Source organism: Saccopteryx bilineata, chromosome 6 (assembly GCF_036850765.1).
Source record: "Saccopteryx bilineata isolate mSacBil1 chromosome 6, mSacBil1_pri_phased_curated, whole genome shotgun sequence".
NCBI lineage: Eukaryota > Metazoa > Chordata > Mammalia > Chiroptera > Emballonuridae > Saccopteryx > Saccopteryx bilineata.
In genome coordinates, this window is record NC_089495.1 from 53,679,769 (window position 1) to 53,694,266 (window position 14,498).

The window sequence follows — 14,498 nt, forward strand, 5'->3', positions numbered from 1 at the left end:
ATTCTATTCCTTTTCTGTAGCATTTGGCTTTTCTTCCATGGACATAATATTATTTTTTATCTCTAAGGGTATCAATTTCTTATGTGTTGTTCTGATCCCTGCATTTTCTTTTGCTTTATAACTTTATTTTTTTCATTCATTTTGATTTCTCTCTTTTGTGTTTGAAGAATTTGTCAAAAGTTTTATGATGTCCAATTGTCTTTCATATGTAAGTATGAAATGCTGAAAAGCCAATTACAAATAAATTGGTCTTGTTGGTTGGTGGGCCTAACTGGGGAGCTGAGCTGATATTTTTAATTAAAGGATCAACAGATTTCGTTTCTAATACAATACGTTGCAACATTTTATTTTTTTTATTTTTTTGTTTCTTAAGTGAGAGGAGGGGAGACAGAGAAAGACTCCCACATGACACCAACCAGGATCCACCCAGCATTCCTCATCTAGGGCTGATGCTTGCAACTGAGCTATTTTTGCACTTGAGTTGAAGCTCCCTGGAGCCATTCTCAGTGCCTAGGGGCAATTCACTCAAACCAATCAAATCATGGCTACAAGGGGGGGGGGAGAGATTGAGAGAAAGGGGGAGGGGGAGGGGGAGGGGTAGAGAAGTAGATGAGCACTTCTCCTGTGTGCCCTGACTGGGAATCGAACCTGGGACATCCACATACCAGGCCATGCTCTATCACTAAAGCAACTGGCAAGGAACATTTGATTTCTTTAAATGAGAATCCTTTATTTTTCTCTTAGAAGAAATACACAGGGAAAATGAAAGGATATATAGATGCAGGAAGTGAGGGGGTAGCATATGTCTAGAAACAGGATGGGATAATGTGCTGAGTGTGAAAGAATGTGAATTTTTCTTTAATATCCTGTCTGGTTTTCATCCCCTTTCTCAACTGTTCACCATGACTGAAGTTCCCAAGTCTTGAGTCTTTGTGATTCAGTATTAACAGAATACAGCTAGTGCTCTACTTACGACCACGATTGGTTCCAACAGACCGGTAGTAACACGATTTGGTCATAAGTTGAGTAGGCTATATGTACAGCACTGTTGATCGCAGGGGTGCAGAACCTTTCACAGCTTCACGAATTCTTTTTTTATCTTTCAAAATCGTCAACATAGTCGAGTGTGATAACTTCATATCATGTGCGATCACATTCACTTTCTTTCCTCCTTCATACTACTTAATTACCTTCATTTTCGTGTCAAGATCAATGGCCTTTCTTTCCTTCTTGGCAGGCTGAGGTGTAGACAAAGACAATTTCCTCTTGGTAGACATCTTGGGAGGGGTTTGATGAAAAATATCCAAGACACAAAACACAAATTGTTGTACCGAGTCTGGGATAACAGTTGAAATGGTGCACACGGAGATGGTAGTGCTGCCAGAGGTTGGTCCGCACTGTCGTACACCCAGCTGGGCAATGCTTACTCTGCCAGACGTGGAGCAGCCGTGGCTAGCGATTGTGGTTATAAAGTTGAATGGTCATAAGTTGCATAGATAGTAAGTCGATTAATACCTGTAAGGAAAAGCAGAATAGGTTTGCTTTTCAGGGCTGATAGAGGGGCCCCGATATGCAACTACTCGTACATAGACTGTCAACAAGTTTCCACATTTTCTTCTCTGCTCCTTTTCCTTTCCTTCTAAGATACCAAGTATCTCTAGATCTTCAGCTCTTGGGGATTGTGAAAAGTATTGACATTTTTTTCGGTCTTCACAGGTGTCACTTCCCTTTCTACTTTGGACATCTACTCTCTCTTTTTAACTGTTTTCCTTTGTGGGCTTATAGCTTATTATTATTATTATCATAGTCATAATTTTTATTCTCATATTAGTGGCATTTGTGAGGATAGAAGAGATGAGCATATGTAATAAATGCACCATATTTAATAAGAACCCCCCTTTTACTCTTTATCAAGTTAAGCAGTAAAATTAGTATATTTTATGGTGTTACTGTGTATTTTGAAATTTGCAGTGGCCCTGGCTGGTTGAAACAGTGGTAGAGCATCGCCTGGCGTGTGGAAGTCCCAGGTTCAATTACCGGTCAGGGCATACAGAAGAAGCACCCATCTTCTTCTCCACCCTTCCCTCTCTCCTTCCTCTCTCTCTCTTCCCCTCCTGCAGCCAAGGCTCCATTGGAGCAAAGTTGGCACAGCTGCTTGAGGATGGCCCCATAGCCTCTGCCTCAGGCGCTAGAATGGCTCCAGTTGCAACGGAGCAATACCCCAGATGGGCAGAGCACCGCCACCTAGTGGGCATGCTGGGTGGATGCCAGTCGGACACACGTGGGAGTCTGTCTCCCTGCCTCCCTATTGCTCACTTTAGAAAAATACAAAAAAAAAAAGAAGAAGAAGAAGAAGAATCTGCAGTATATTCTCCTGAAATTATGAAAATTGTTAAGGACTTTTATAAGATTCTGGATATAGTACACTTCTCAGAAATATCAAATTCCATATTGTTCTAGTGTGTGAGTAGTCTTTCATTTGCTCCATTTGTGCTATTCTCTGTCTATAAGACTGTCCTATAATGACAATATCTCAGTCTCTTATTTTTTTCTAAGACTATTTAATCTTCAGATCAATCTAGACTCTGTTACCTAATAGTCCTTTAGTTGTGCTTGGTCTCCTCCTCTCCCTGTTCTTCCCAAATATTATTCTAAACATTTATCAGCCCCATAATCCCCCTTTTCCACTTTCCTCTTCATGCCTAGGAAACCATTCTGGCTCCTACATCACAAAGAAAATAAATGAATGTAGTCCTTTATTCCATAAACTCATAATCCTGTAATTTTTTTCTCTCTGTCCAAACTTTATCTGTATTTTCAACAAATATTTATTGAGTACTTATAATGTTCTCTGCACAGAAATTAAAGAATAGGGTTCAACTCTTAGAAATTAAAAATTCAATAATACAGAGACCAAAAATACAAAGAAATGAAAAATTAAAATGAAAGGTAAACAATGATGACACTATCTTAGAGGGTAGTGCTATTATTTTCCCAGGCCACCTAAGGCATCCTAAACTACTTCTTTTTCCTCATAGTTTTCTAGACTATAGATCCAGTTCTTCCAGTTAAATATTTTATAAATCAGCTCCTTCTTACCTTGCCCATTACCATTGATATTTGGCCTGGCTCTTGCATTTTCTTTCCTGTACTGTTGCAGTAGCCCTTGACCATTCATCCCCAGTTCACACTCTCCCACCTTCCTTCACATTGTTGCTCCTGTGTTCTTTTTTTAAATAAGCAAATCAGCTCATAATGTTATGAATCCTCTTTCTGGATAGGATTGGTCATACCCTCTTGGTAGCCCTGGATACTATAATCACATCCACCTCTCCCTCTGTTAAAGTTTTCTTAGGGTAGAGTATGAATATCAAGTATTGTATATGCATTCATAGTTTTAACACATAGTAAATGCCCAATACATGCAGAGATAATACAGTCCAGTGGTTAAGAATTCAGACTCTTAGATCTAAATACAAATTCTGTTTCCAAAATGAAGTAGCTCTGTGACATTGGTAGTGACTTTATGCTTTTATATCTGTTTCATCATCTGTAAAATGAATGTAATAGGAGTACTTCATAGAGTAGTTGTGAGAGTGTCAGCTATAATAATTATAATCATACATAGTACTAAATAGGAAATGAATGAATTGTATAATGACCTTTATCACTCTGAAAACAAAATTCAGATGTTGAAGACCTTTATGATCTGCCTCTACCCATCTCCTCTGACCCTGTATCTGACAGCTCTCCCAAAGTTTAACTCTTCCCACTGTACACACAGAAAATTATTTGTCATTGCCTAAATGTGCCATAATCCCTCCTCTCCATTTCTTGCTGTGCTGCTCTTTTCACTTGGAATGTCTTTCTCTATTTTGTCTTCCTAGTAAATTTTCTCATCCTCTAATTTTTTTTGGTGTTATTCTGTAGCAGAATCTTTCTCTGATACCTTCCTCTGCATGTGCAGGGTTGGTTGGATGCTTTTCTTCTGGGTTCCCACATAGAACCTTGTATATGAACCACTTGAGGGCACACGTTCAGCTCTGTATTCACAGGGTCTAGCCTGGTGGCATGAATTCAACAAATGCTTATTAAATAAATGAATACAGGGATAAATTAATCTCTGGTTCATGTGAAGATGTTTTTTTAAAGTAAATATAATACTCTATATGAAGGGTCAGCAAACAGTCCATAGACCAAAGCTAACCCTCTCAATGCCTGTTTTTATAGTTTTGGTGATCTTGGCCATGTCCATTTGTTCATGTATTCGGTATCACTGCTTTTGCACTATAATATCAGAGTTGAGTAGTTGTGACACAGACCTAATAGCTCACAAAGCCTAAAGTATGTATTTTCTGGCCCTAAGAAGAAAGTTCCTTGATTCTTGTTCTATATTGATAAATTACTTTCATATAAATAATATTTAGAAAAAAATGGTTAAAATTAGCAAAATTAAATTTTTTCTCTGGTATATAAAAATGTGGCAGTATCCCTTCTTTTTCATGCATATGTCTTTTTTGTACAACCATATTCTGTTTGATTTTGATATTTTTGAACTGAATAGGCAGGAGCAAGCTTCTATAAGATGACTGGCCTGGGTCCTTTGCCTCAAGCTCTTTATAATGGTGAATCCTTTAACCATGAGAAGTTAGATATTCAAGAGCTAGAAACAGCCCTTCTGCGAAAAATGATGAATATGACTATATATTTACAAAGGGAATTTTTTATGGTAGGTAAACATTTATGAGAAAATAAATGATGAATATTTAAAATTATTTTTATATTAAGAAATCTGTTAATAGCAAGAGTAATTTGTGAAATTTTCCATACTGATCATTGTAGTAGTGATTTTTAAAGTGTAATTAATTAGCTTTGTGCATAATTACATATAAAAATGGTTTAACTGGAAAGAAGATTCAAAGTATTACATGAAAATTTATTATGAGAATCCTAAATTACATATTATTTATTAATTTATTTTAGATTAAGTAGCCTATAAATATAATCTCTGCATAACTTTAAAACATATGCATATAAATTGCTTATATTACCTAAATTATGTTTTTGTTATTTTAGGGCACATTAAATGATCAAACAAATGCAATTGATTTCCTTATGGATAAAAATAATGTTGTATCCCATATAAATCCTTTGATTTTGTACACTAAATGGCAGTACCTTAATTTAATACCTACATCAGGTAAAATAATTTTCCCATATACTTTTCTACAAGTGCTTATTGATTTGGGAATGTTTTATTAATTCATTATTTATTATTTAATATGAAAATTTTTAGTAACTGCAGATGTTGAAGATTTCTCGACTTTCTTTTTCTTGGATTCACAAGATAAGAGTGCTGTAATTGCAGAGAACATGTATTATTTAACCCAAGAAGGTAATGAGCATATTTTATTTTCCTGAATTTATTCCTAAAGTAGCAAAAACTTGTAATTTTTATAAAGTGTTTGCATAATACATTTTTAAATGTTTGTATTTGAATAGAGACCTGATTTTCAATTTGAGAGCTTGTAATTTTTCAGGATATAGAGATTGTGCTGAAAAAAGGATGGCTTTTGTCCTAGCTAATTATAAATGCAGAGGGATTCATACTGGGTTTTTTGCCTTTTTTAAATGCAAGCTGTACCATTGTCACCTTTTTCAAAAGCAACAAAACTCTTTCAAGACTATAAACTGCTATCTTATGATGCATGAATAAAACTATAATTCCCAGATCAGAGGAGAATAGTTCTGAACTCTCATTAAACAACATGTGGACATTTTGCTTAGGTTGGGAGTCAAACCAAAAGAGGTGAGACCAGGATGGGACGTATTTGGAGATTAGAATTTAGCGTAGACAGGAAAGTCTGCACTGGGGCCACAGATTTTTTTAGGGTACAGTGATTTATTCAGATAGATGAAGATAAAAGAGTTTTTGTTTTTCTTTGTTTTATATGAACTGCTTTTCTATAGGGAGAAAAACCAGAGCCAATACATAAAAGAAGGCTTAGTATATAAAGCAATAACTTTCTAACAATGAGGGTGATTTTAGATGGAATGAGCTATGTATAATATTAAGGGGTAAATTTTTATATCAGAGATTTAAGCAGAGGCTATATGACTAGTTTTTAAGAATGCTGTAGAGTGAACCCAACTTTGGACCAGATGGCCCTAGAATTACTTTCTAACTGATCTATGATTTTATGGTTAGGAAGTGATCTGTGTACATAATCTAAAAATAATAAAATGTAAAATAAAAGTTCCACTTTCTGGCAGGCTAAGGTCTTGAATATATAAAAGTGAAGAGAAAGGGAGACAGAAATATGGCATAAAAGATAGAATAAGCATTTATCAAGTTCTGGGTTGTATTTCAGAACTTGCTTCAGGGCATCAGAATAAGTTAGTCTAAAATTAATGCCCTCTGGTTAAATCTTTTGCTGTTTAAAAGAATACTTTAACTGAGAAACACCTATTTTTCTCTTTTTGCATTCATGTAAATGTTTTAAGAAATAAAGAATTGTGAGAAATTTACTTATCACTTTTGAAATATTACTCAATTCCATTATGGTAAAAGGTCTGGCATTAAGAAGGCATCAAAATTCTTTATCTTTATTCTTTGAAAAGAATGTGCTATTTGGTAGAGCAAATCTTTTACAGTTGTTTTAAATGGGTCATGTGATCTAAAAGAATAATTTTTATATAGGTTTTATTGATAACCAGACAAATATTTCAGATATTATATGCTGAGGCTGGATGAAATAAATGCATTTAACTATGACATTAGAATTAAAAATTGCCTGACCTGTGGTGGTGCGGTAGATAGAGCATTGACCTAAAATGCTGAGGTCACCAGTGTGAAACCCTGGCTTGCTAGGTCAAAGCATGTATGAGAAGCAAATTTGATGCCTCTTACTCCTCTCCTCTCCCCAACCTCTCTCTAAAATCAACCAATAAATTTTTTAAAAATATTTTTAGTGAGAGGAGGGGAGGCAGAGACTTCTGCATGTGCCCCCACAGGGATCCACCAGGGGGTGATGCTCTGTCCATCTGGGGCCCTTGCTCCATTGCAACTGGAGCCATTTTTTTTAGCGCCTGAAGTGGAGGCCATGAAGCCATCCTCAGTACCCAGGGCCAACTTGCTCCATTGAGCCATGTCTGCAGGAGGGGAGGAGAAGAGAGAGAGAGATTAGAGAGAGAGAGAGAGAGAGAAGTGAGAGGGGGAGGGGTAGAGAAGCAGGTGGACACTTCTCCTGTGTGCCCTAGCTGGGAATCGAACCCGGGACCTCCACATGCTGGGCTGATGCTCTACCACTGAGCCAACTGGCTAGGACCAAATAAAATATATACTTTTTAAAAATTAAAAATTATTTCTTTCTCTGACATCCAAATTTTCAAATATTCAGAAATAGAATTGTACTCATGTTGATGGCACTAGAACATATGAGTTAGAGACCAAGTTAATAGCCAATTTGAATTAAATGAATCATAAGCAAATAAAATATTGCTGGTTTTAGTATCTACTAATAAGCTTTATTGTATCTGGTTTTGTGTTTATATGGGGGTATAAATATAGGTTTAATTTTTTTTTTTTTTTTTTACAATTTAGCTAGAAGGCAGTTTTGCTTGCCAGTATTGAAACCATGATTGCATAATGTAGTTTTCTCTGCTCAGGGAAGTATCTCACAGATGTGTCCCCTCGGGACTATTTCTTTTTGAAATTTGAATTTATATAGAGCTTATATGATGAATTACATTTCTAGCATTTTTATAAGTATGTCAGTGTACGTATAATTTTAATATTTGCTTATTTTCAGAAAGATTTAATTTTAATTTTTTTTATATTTTGTTAACTGGTTCTCTGCTTTTGGTTTGATTTTTAAAAGAATTAGTTTAACTAAACCATATGAAATTTCCAGATGAAGACGTAATTTCTTCAGTTACTCTCTGGATTATTGCTGATTTTGACAAACCATCTGGGAGAAAACTGCTTTTGAATGCTTTAAAGCACATGGTGAGTAAGTCCGCCTAGGTAAAAACAGCTAAGAAACATAAACCAAAATGTTGTATGAAATTGTTTTGTAGTAGCTAAGTGTAAATTTATTGCTGTATAACAAATTACCCTACAATTTAGTGGCTTAAAAAAAGTAAACACTTTTATTATCTAACAGTTTCTGGAGTTTAAGAATTCAGGAGAGACTTAGCTGAGTGATTGTGGCTTGGGGATTCTCGTGAGGTCGCAGTCAGAATTTTGGCTGGGACCTGAAGGCTTTACCGCAGTTGTAGGGTCAGCTCAGATGGCTCGCTTTCATGGCTGTTAGCAAGAGGCCAGTTTTTCACTGGCTGTGAACAGAATGCTTTATCCTATTGCCACATCAACTTCTTTTGAGTATTGCTTAAGAGTCCGTTCTCACAAACTGACAGCTGGCTTTCCTCAGAATGATGGAAAATCAAACTGATGCTCTCTGTCAAACTTCTGGCTGCTCTGCCATTTCTTTTTTTGTGGGGGGCGCCCAACATTTTGGGAGGTTGAATGCCTAGAGAATCATATAAAAACAGACCCCAGATGGAATTTGCTAACAGGCTGTACTTTGCTGACTCTTGATCTAGTATATTTATTGAATTTTCTATGATATCAGTTATCTTTATTCTTTTAAGTATTATATGTTGAATCTCTTTTAATTCATTCAGTTTGTTCTTTTTTTTTTTTCATTCAGTTTGTTCTTAATTGCTACCTTTATCTTACTTGAGCTTTGCCTATGGCTTCCTGAGTCAGTGTTTTGGAGGTCCTGTTTCCTTTTCATTGCTACATGAAATTTGAAAGACTAATATAAAAATACTTGTATACCTAACACCTAGGTTCTATCATTGTTAATATCTTGCTGTATTTGTTTTATTTAATTTTGTGTTGAGGGTGGGGGATTGGTCTACATCATTTTAAAGTAAGTTGTAGAAATCAGTATGTAACTCATAGTACTTTTAACATTAATTTCCCAAGAGTAAGGATATTCTTATACAAAACTGCAAACTAATGAAATTATTAACACTAAGTTTGTATTAAAATTTTTCCAAATATTCCCACAACGATGTCTTTTATTTTTCCAAACCATGATCCAAACAGTTTTTCCACAGTACATTTCATCAATGTTTCATTAGTTTCTTTTATTATAGAATAACCCCATTCACATTTTTTTCATTGATTTTTTAGAGACCACGCTATTTGCTTTGTAGAAAATTTTCATATTCTGAATTTTTTTACTTGTAGTATTTTTACTGATTATTTTACTTATAGTATTTTTAACTTGTTCTTCTAGACCTCATATTTTCTCCATACTAGAAATTATATCTAAAGCTTAGATTTAGTTTAGCCATGTTTTGGCAAGAAGACTTCATGGGTGATGTTGTATTCTTCATGCTATGTATATACAGCAGTCTGTTGTATATATTGAGCTCTCCCTATGGTCTTCTTGTTGGTGAAGCACATGAAACATTAGGTTGTCTGTCTCACTGTATATTTAAAGCATAAAGTGGTGGTTGTCATATCTCTACTGTAAATATATGTTTTGCCTTTTTCAAATAGGAATTGAACTACCTAACAATATTTTGATGCTGTATCAATATCCTTTTGCACACAACCTTATACATGATGCATTTAGGATCTGTTGATGATACTTGCCTAAATCAGTTACCTTTAGTTGCAAAGGAGATACTATTCTTTATTTACTAGCTGTTATTCTTCTGAAAACAAAAGAGATTTTTTTTCTTATCAACTGAGGATGAAAGATAAAATTATTCCTAACAGTCCAGATGAAATTCTTTATTCTTTATATTTTGTTACTAATTTTCAGACAAGAGAGATGGTGTAGAAGTCACCTCTGTTGATAGAAGAATACACATTTTTTTGTTTTTTATTTTCAAGTACCTTTAGGTTCATGGATTTTTTTTTGGTGTCAGTGTCTTCTATCAGTTATATGGTTACTCTTTAGATGTTCACAGTGCCCCATCTTGGCTAATGAACCCTTCAAGCTGACATCTGTATCCTTTTCCTGAGTACTTTATAGCTTTCTGATAGAAAATATGTCCCTTTCTCACCTTATATTCTGTTTTAGATACATAATTGACTGTTTGTTCAAAGACTTCTAACTTCTTTTGGTGGAAAATGATAGTTAGAAAACCAGATCTGGGCACTAAAAGTGCTCATTGTTAGTAGGATGTCATTGCTTCCAGGCTATTTTAGTAGCCAGGGTGTAATCTGTGTTTTCTACATTTTCTCCTGTAGGAAAAGCATTTTAGCATAATTTACCTCAGAGAATAGCATCGAAGTATATAATACAGAATATATGACAAAACTTCAGTGAAGAATGTACAAAACACGACTCATAGTCTGAAATATTAACACACCTCTCTCAGTATCAAGTAGAACAAGTACACAAAAAATCAACAGAGATGTATAGAAGATTTGAATAACAAGGTCATCAAATTTGACCTAATGGATATGAGGGAAAACTGCAAAATGCCTAGTATATGTTCTTGGAAAGTACAAGTGTAACCTTTAAATAATAATTATCAATGCTGGGCTATACAGTGAGTCTTGTTAACTTTTCAAGAATCAAAATCATACAAGCTGTATTCTCTGACCACAGTACAATTAAGTTAGAAATCTATAATGGAAAAAAACTAGAATATCTCTGTACATTTGAAAATGCAGGAATGTTTCTGTGTAACTTGTTGGTACAAAAATACATATTTTAAAGTAATTTTGAAATGAATGAAAATTTGAATGACATTAAAACTTGAAGGCCCTGGCCAGTTGGCTCAGTGGTAGAGTGTTGACCTGGCATGTAGAAGTCCTGGTTTGATACCCAGTCAGGGCACACAGGAGAAGCGATCATCTGCTCCTCCACCTCTTCTCTCTATGTCTCTCTCTCTCTCTCTCTCTCTCTCCCCCCCCCTCTCCTGCAGCCATGGCTCAAATGGTTCAAGCAAGTTGGCCCCGGGCACTGAGGATACCTCCATGGCCTCACCTCAAGCTCAAAAATAGCCCTGTTGCTGAGCAACAGAGCAGAGGCCCCAGATGGTAGAGCATCAGCCCCAGACAGGGCTTGCTGGGTGAATCCCAGTTGGGCACATGCTGGAGTCTGTCTCTCTGCCTCCCTGCCTCTCACTTAATTAAAAAATAAAAAACTTGAGGAGTGACGTCACGGAAATGGCGCCGTGAGCAGCGCGTCCGACAGCTCTCCCCTAAATCACAACAAATTTATCAACTAGAAACAGAAAAATTTATCCTCGGAGCATTCCGGAGTTCCACACAAACTGAAAGCGAAAGGACTGTTATCACTTGAATCTGAGAGACGAGGGTGTGGAGGAATCTACCACAGGGACGTTCTTTCAAACCGCAAGGAAGTGCGCCTGTTGGTGAGTCAGCCCATATACTTGGGAACCGCCGGCCTCCGCGAGCGGCCGACACGAGCCGCCACCACGGGCCCCCGCGAGCCCCCGCGAGCCAGCGCTGCGAGCGGCCGCCACGAGCCGCGAGCCGCCGCGAGCAGCCGCGGGCGCGCCCGGTCCGGTTGAGCACCGCTGACGTTCCCAGCGGCCCGCACACTGCGAGTGGGGGTCGCCGGCCACCGGTGCCCAGAGCGCCACATTCGCGCGCGTGCCTTGGGCATTCCACGCGCCCAGGGCGCCCTGCTGGCCCGCACACCCAGGGGGCTCCATTATCCTGCGCCTGGTGCGGTCCAGCCGCCAGCGGCGGGGCGAGCGGGAGAGGCTTGGGAGATTCTCTCTGTGGGCGGGGCACCTCACCCAGCCATTCAAGCTAACAATCAAGCGTTGGGGAGGGGCGCGCGCAGGCAGCCTAAAATACCTTTGTAAGCACAGCTGCGTCCCAATCACTGAAATTAGCTTAACCCATGAAATCTGCACACCCTCGGTTCTAATTGATAAGATCTCTCTCAGTTCAGCGATCCAAGACAAGAGGCGTGATATTTTTTAGTGCCTCTCGCTAAAGGGGCGGGGGCAACTTCTGATTGATAGAGCCTCCATATTCAGGGATAAACGCTAACAAGAAGGACTTGGCAGATAATAAGGTCTATACTACACTAGTCGCAAGCAGAGACTAGTGCCTCTTCTTCCCTGCAAAAACAGGCTACAAAGTGTGGAAAGCCTGGGTTGAGAGGTCCAACTAAATGATAGGCGCTGTACAGTCACCTTGACAACAATTGACTCCCACCCCCCGCCTGATTACACTGGAGGCCCTGACTGTCAGAGCCTTTCCCAAAGCCTTGCACTGAGTGGGGATAGAGTGGGGATTTCCCAGCTCTTTGAGCCTCTTACTCCCCAGGCAGAAGCAGTTGCAGCCTTATAGCTGGATCACCAGGCTACTAATTCAGAAAGGGGGGACTAGGAGAGAGAATCCAGGAAAGCAAACTCTCTCATCTTTGGACTCTGCAAACGCCAACAAGCCTTTACTTCCAGCAAGACTAAAGCCAATTATATGACATTGCCATAGAATCCCATCAACTGCAAATCCCTACCTAAGTGTGACACAGGGGCAGAGCCTGGGGTACAGAGTCACCGACCAGGAAGAGGGAGAGAAAAGAAAAAGGAAGAAGTTAACCTCTCAAAATCAAGAAAAACCCACAGACTTTACAACTTGATCCACTAATTTTTTTTTTGTTGTTGTTGTTGTTTGTTTCTTCTATCTTTTTGCCTTTATTTCCTCCACCTCGGTCCTTCTATTCTCTGCCCATCTTATGCTTCCCCTTTCTTGAACTACACTACCCATGAGTGTTGCATTTTATTTTTCTTCTTCATCCTCACCCTCCTTTAAGGTTATACTCCAAAACACTTAACTCTCACTCTCTCTTCTTTTGTTTGTTTTTTTTTGTCTTGCTTTATTTTGTTTTTTTCTCTTCCTATTTTATTTCTTCCTTCGTTTTTCTCTTTTTCTTATTTTTTCCTTTCTATTCGTTTTTTCTTTTCTCATTTTACTTTCCTCCTATATAATCCTTAATCACGACCAAAATTAGTTAATTTGGGACTCAAGGCTATTTTTTTGGCTTTATTTCTCTTTTCTGCTTTTGTTTTTATTTTTTTTTCTTGTTTGTTTATTTTTGTGGCATTTTGGGTCCTCCCAACCCAAGGTCTCCATTGTATTTAGTCTTCGCTCCACTTAATACAACAGATTTTTACTTATTATTTTTATTTTTTCTTCTTTATTATTCTTTTTTGGTCCTTTTTTCTGGTTCCCTCTTATCCCTCTCATTATATCTCTTAGTTGACCATCACTTACAAGCAAATCATCTTATGCTTGTCTAAGATTTTCTTCCTTTTTGTTTTTGCATTTAGTAGGTCCCTACTCCCTTTTTTTTGCCCCTTGAACTCTTCACCCCAAATCAGGCCCTCCATTATAGGCACGATATTTCCCTGAGGAGGGGAGAGGAGGGAAAGAGAAGAGAGAAAAAAAGGGGGAAATAATAAATTATTACTGTTTTTTTTTGTGGGGTGTTTTACCTTTTTTTTTTTTTTTTTTTTTTTACTTTTTACTCTTTATTAATTCTAATTAGTGCTATCAATAAGACCACCCTCAGATGCCGATAAGAAAGAGGAAATCGAATATTATGGATACAAAAGAAAGAGAGGTAACACAAATAGATGTGGAAAAATCTATGGAGAAAAGACTTAACATATTGGAAGCCTTGGAGCTAAATGACAGAGAATTTAAAATAGAAATCTTAAAAATACTCAGAGAGATACAAGAAAACACAGAAAGGCAATATAGGGAGATCAGAAAACAACTCAATGAACAGAAAGAATATATTACCAAGGAAATTGAAACTATAAAAACAAATCAAACAGAAATGAAAAACTCAATTCACGAGCTGAAAAACGAGGTAACAAGCTTAGCTAACAGAACAGCCCAGATTGAAGATAGGATTAGTGAAATAGAAGACAAACAACTTGAGGCACAACAGAGAGAAGAAGAAAGAGACTCAAAAATAATAAAAAACGAGAAAGCCCTACAGGAATTGTCTGACTCCATCAGAAAGAATAACATAAGAATAATAGGTATATCAGAGGGAGAAGAGAAAGAAAATGGAATGGAGAATATACTCAAACAAATAATAGACGAGAACTTCCCAAGCCTGTGGAAGGAACTAAAACCTCAAATTCAAGAAGCAAACAGAACACCAAGTTTTCTTAACCCCAACAAACCCACTCCAAGGCACATCATAATAAAGATGACACAAACCAATGACAAAGAAAAAATTCTCAAGGCAGCCAGGGAAAAGAAGAGTACAACATATAAAGGAAGGCCTATTAGATTATCATCAGATTTCTCAGCAGAAACTCTACAAGCTAGAAGAGAGTGGACCCCAATATTTAAAGCCCTGAAAGAGAGGAACTTTCAGCCAAGAATACTATACCCATCAAAGCTATCCTTCAAGTATGAAGGAGATATAAAAACATTCACAAATACAGAAAAGATGAGAGAATTTATC

General features: G+C 37.3%; 1 protein-coding gene across 3 annotated transcripts in view; it reads left to right on the forward strand.

The window, feature by feature from the left end:
- The window catches only part of UGGT2 (UDP-glucose glycoprotein glucosyltransferase 2), a 282,351-nt gene that overhangs the window by 119,433 nt on the left and 148,420 nt on the right, over nucleotides 1-14,498 (forward strand). For 2 of the 3 annotated variants that reach the window (XM_066236801.1, XM_066236802.1), the window contains exons 17-20: nucleotides 4,565-4,729; nucleotides 5,077-5,200; nucleotides 5,297-5,395; nucleotides 7,914-8,008. In XM_066236801.1, the coding sequence (XP_066092898.1) occupies nucleotides 4,565-4,729; nucleotides 5,077-5,200; nucleotides 5,297-5,395; nucleotides 7,914-8,008 (483 nt within the window). The remainder of the gene's footprint in view (nucleotides 1-4,564; nucleotides 4,730-5,076; nucleotides 5,201-5,296; nucleotides 5,396-7,913; nucleotides 8,009-14,498) is intronic. The other variant, XM_066236804.1, reaches the window with a different exon arrangement.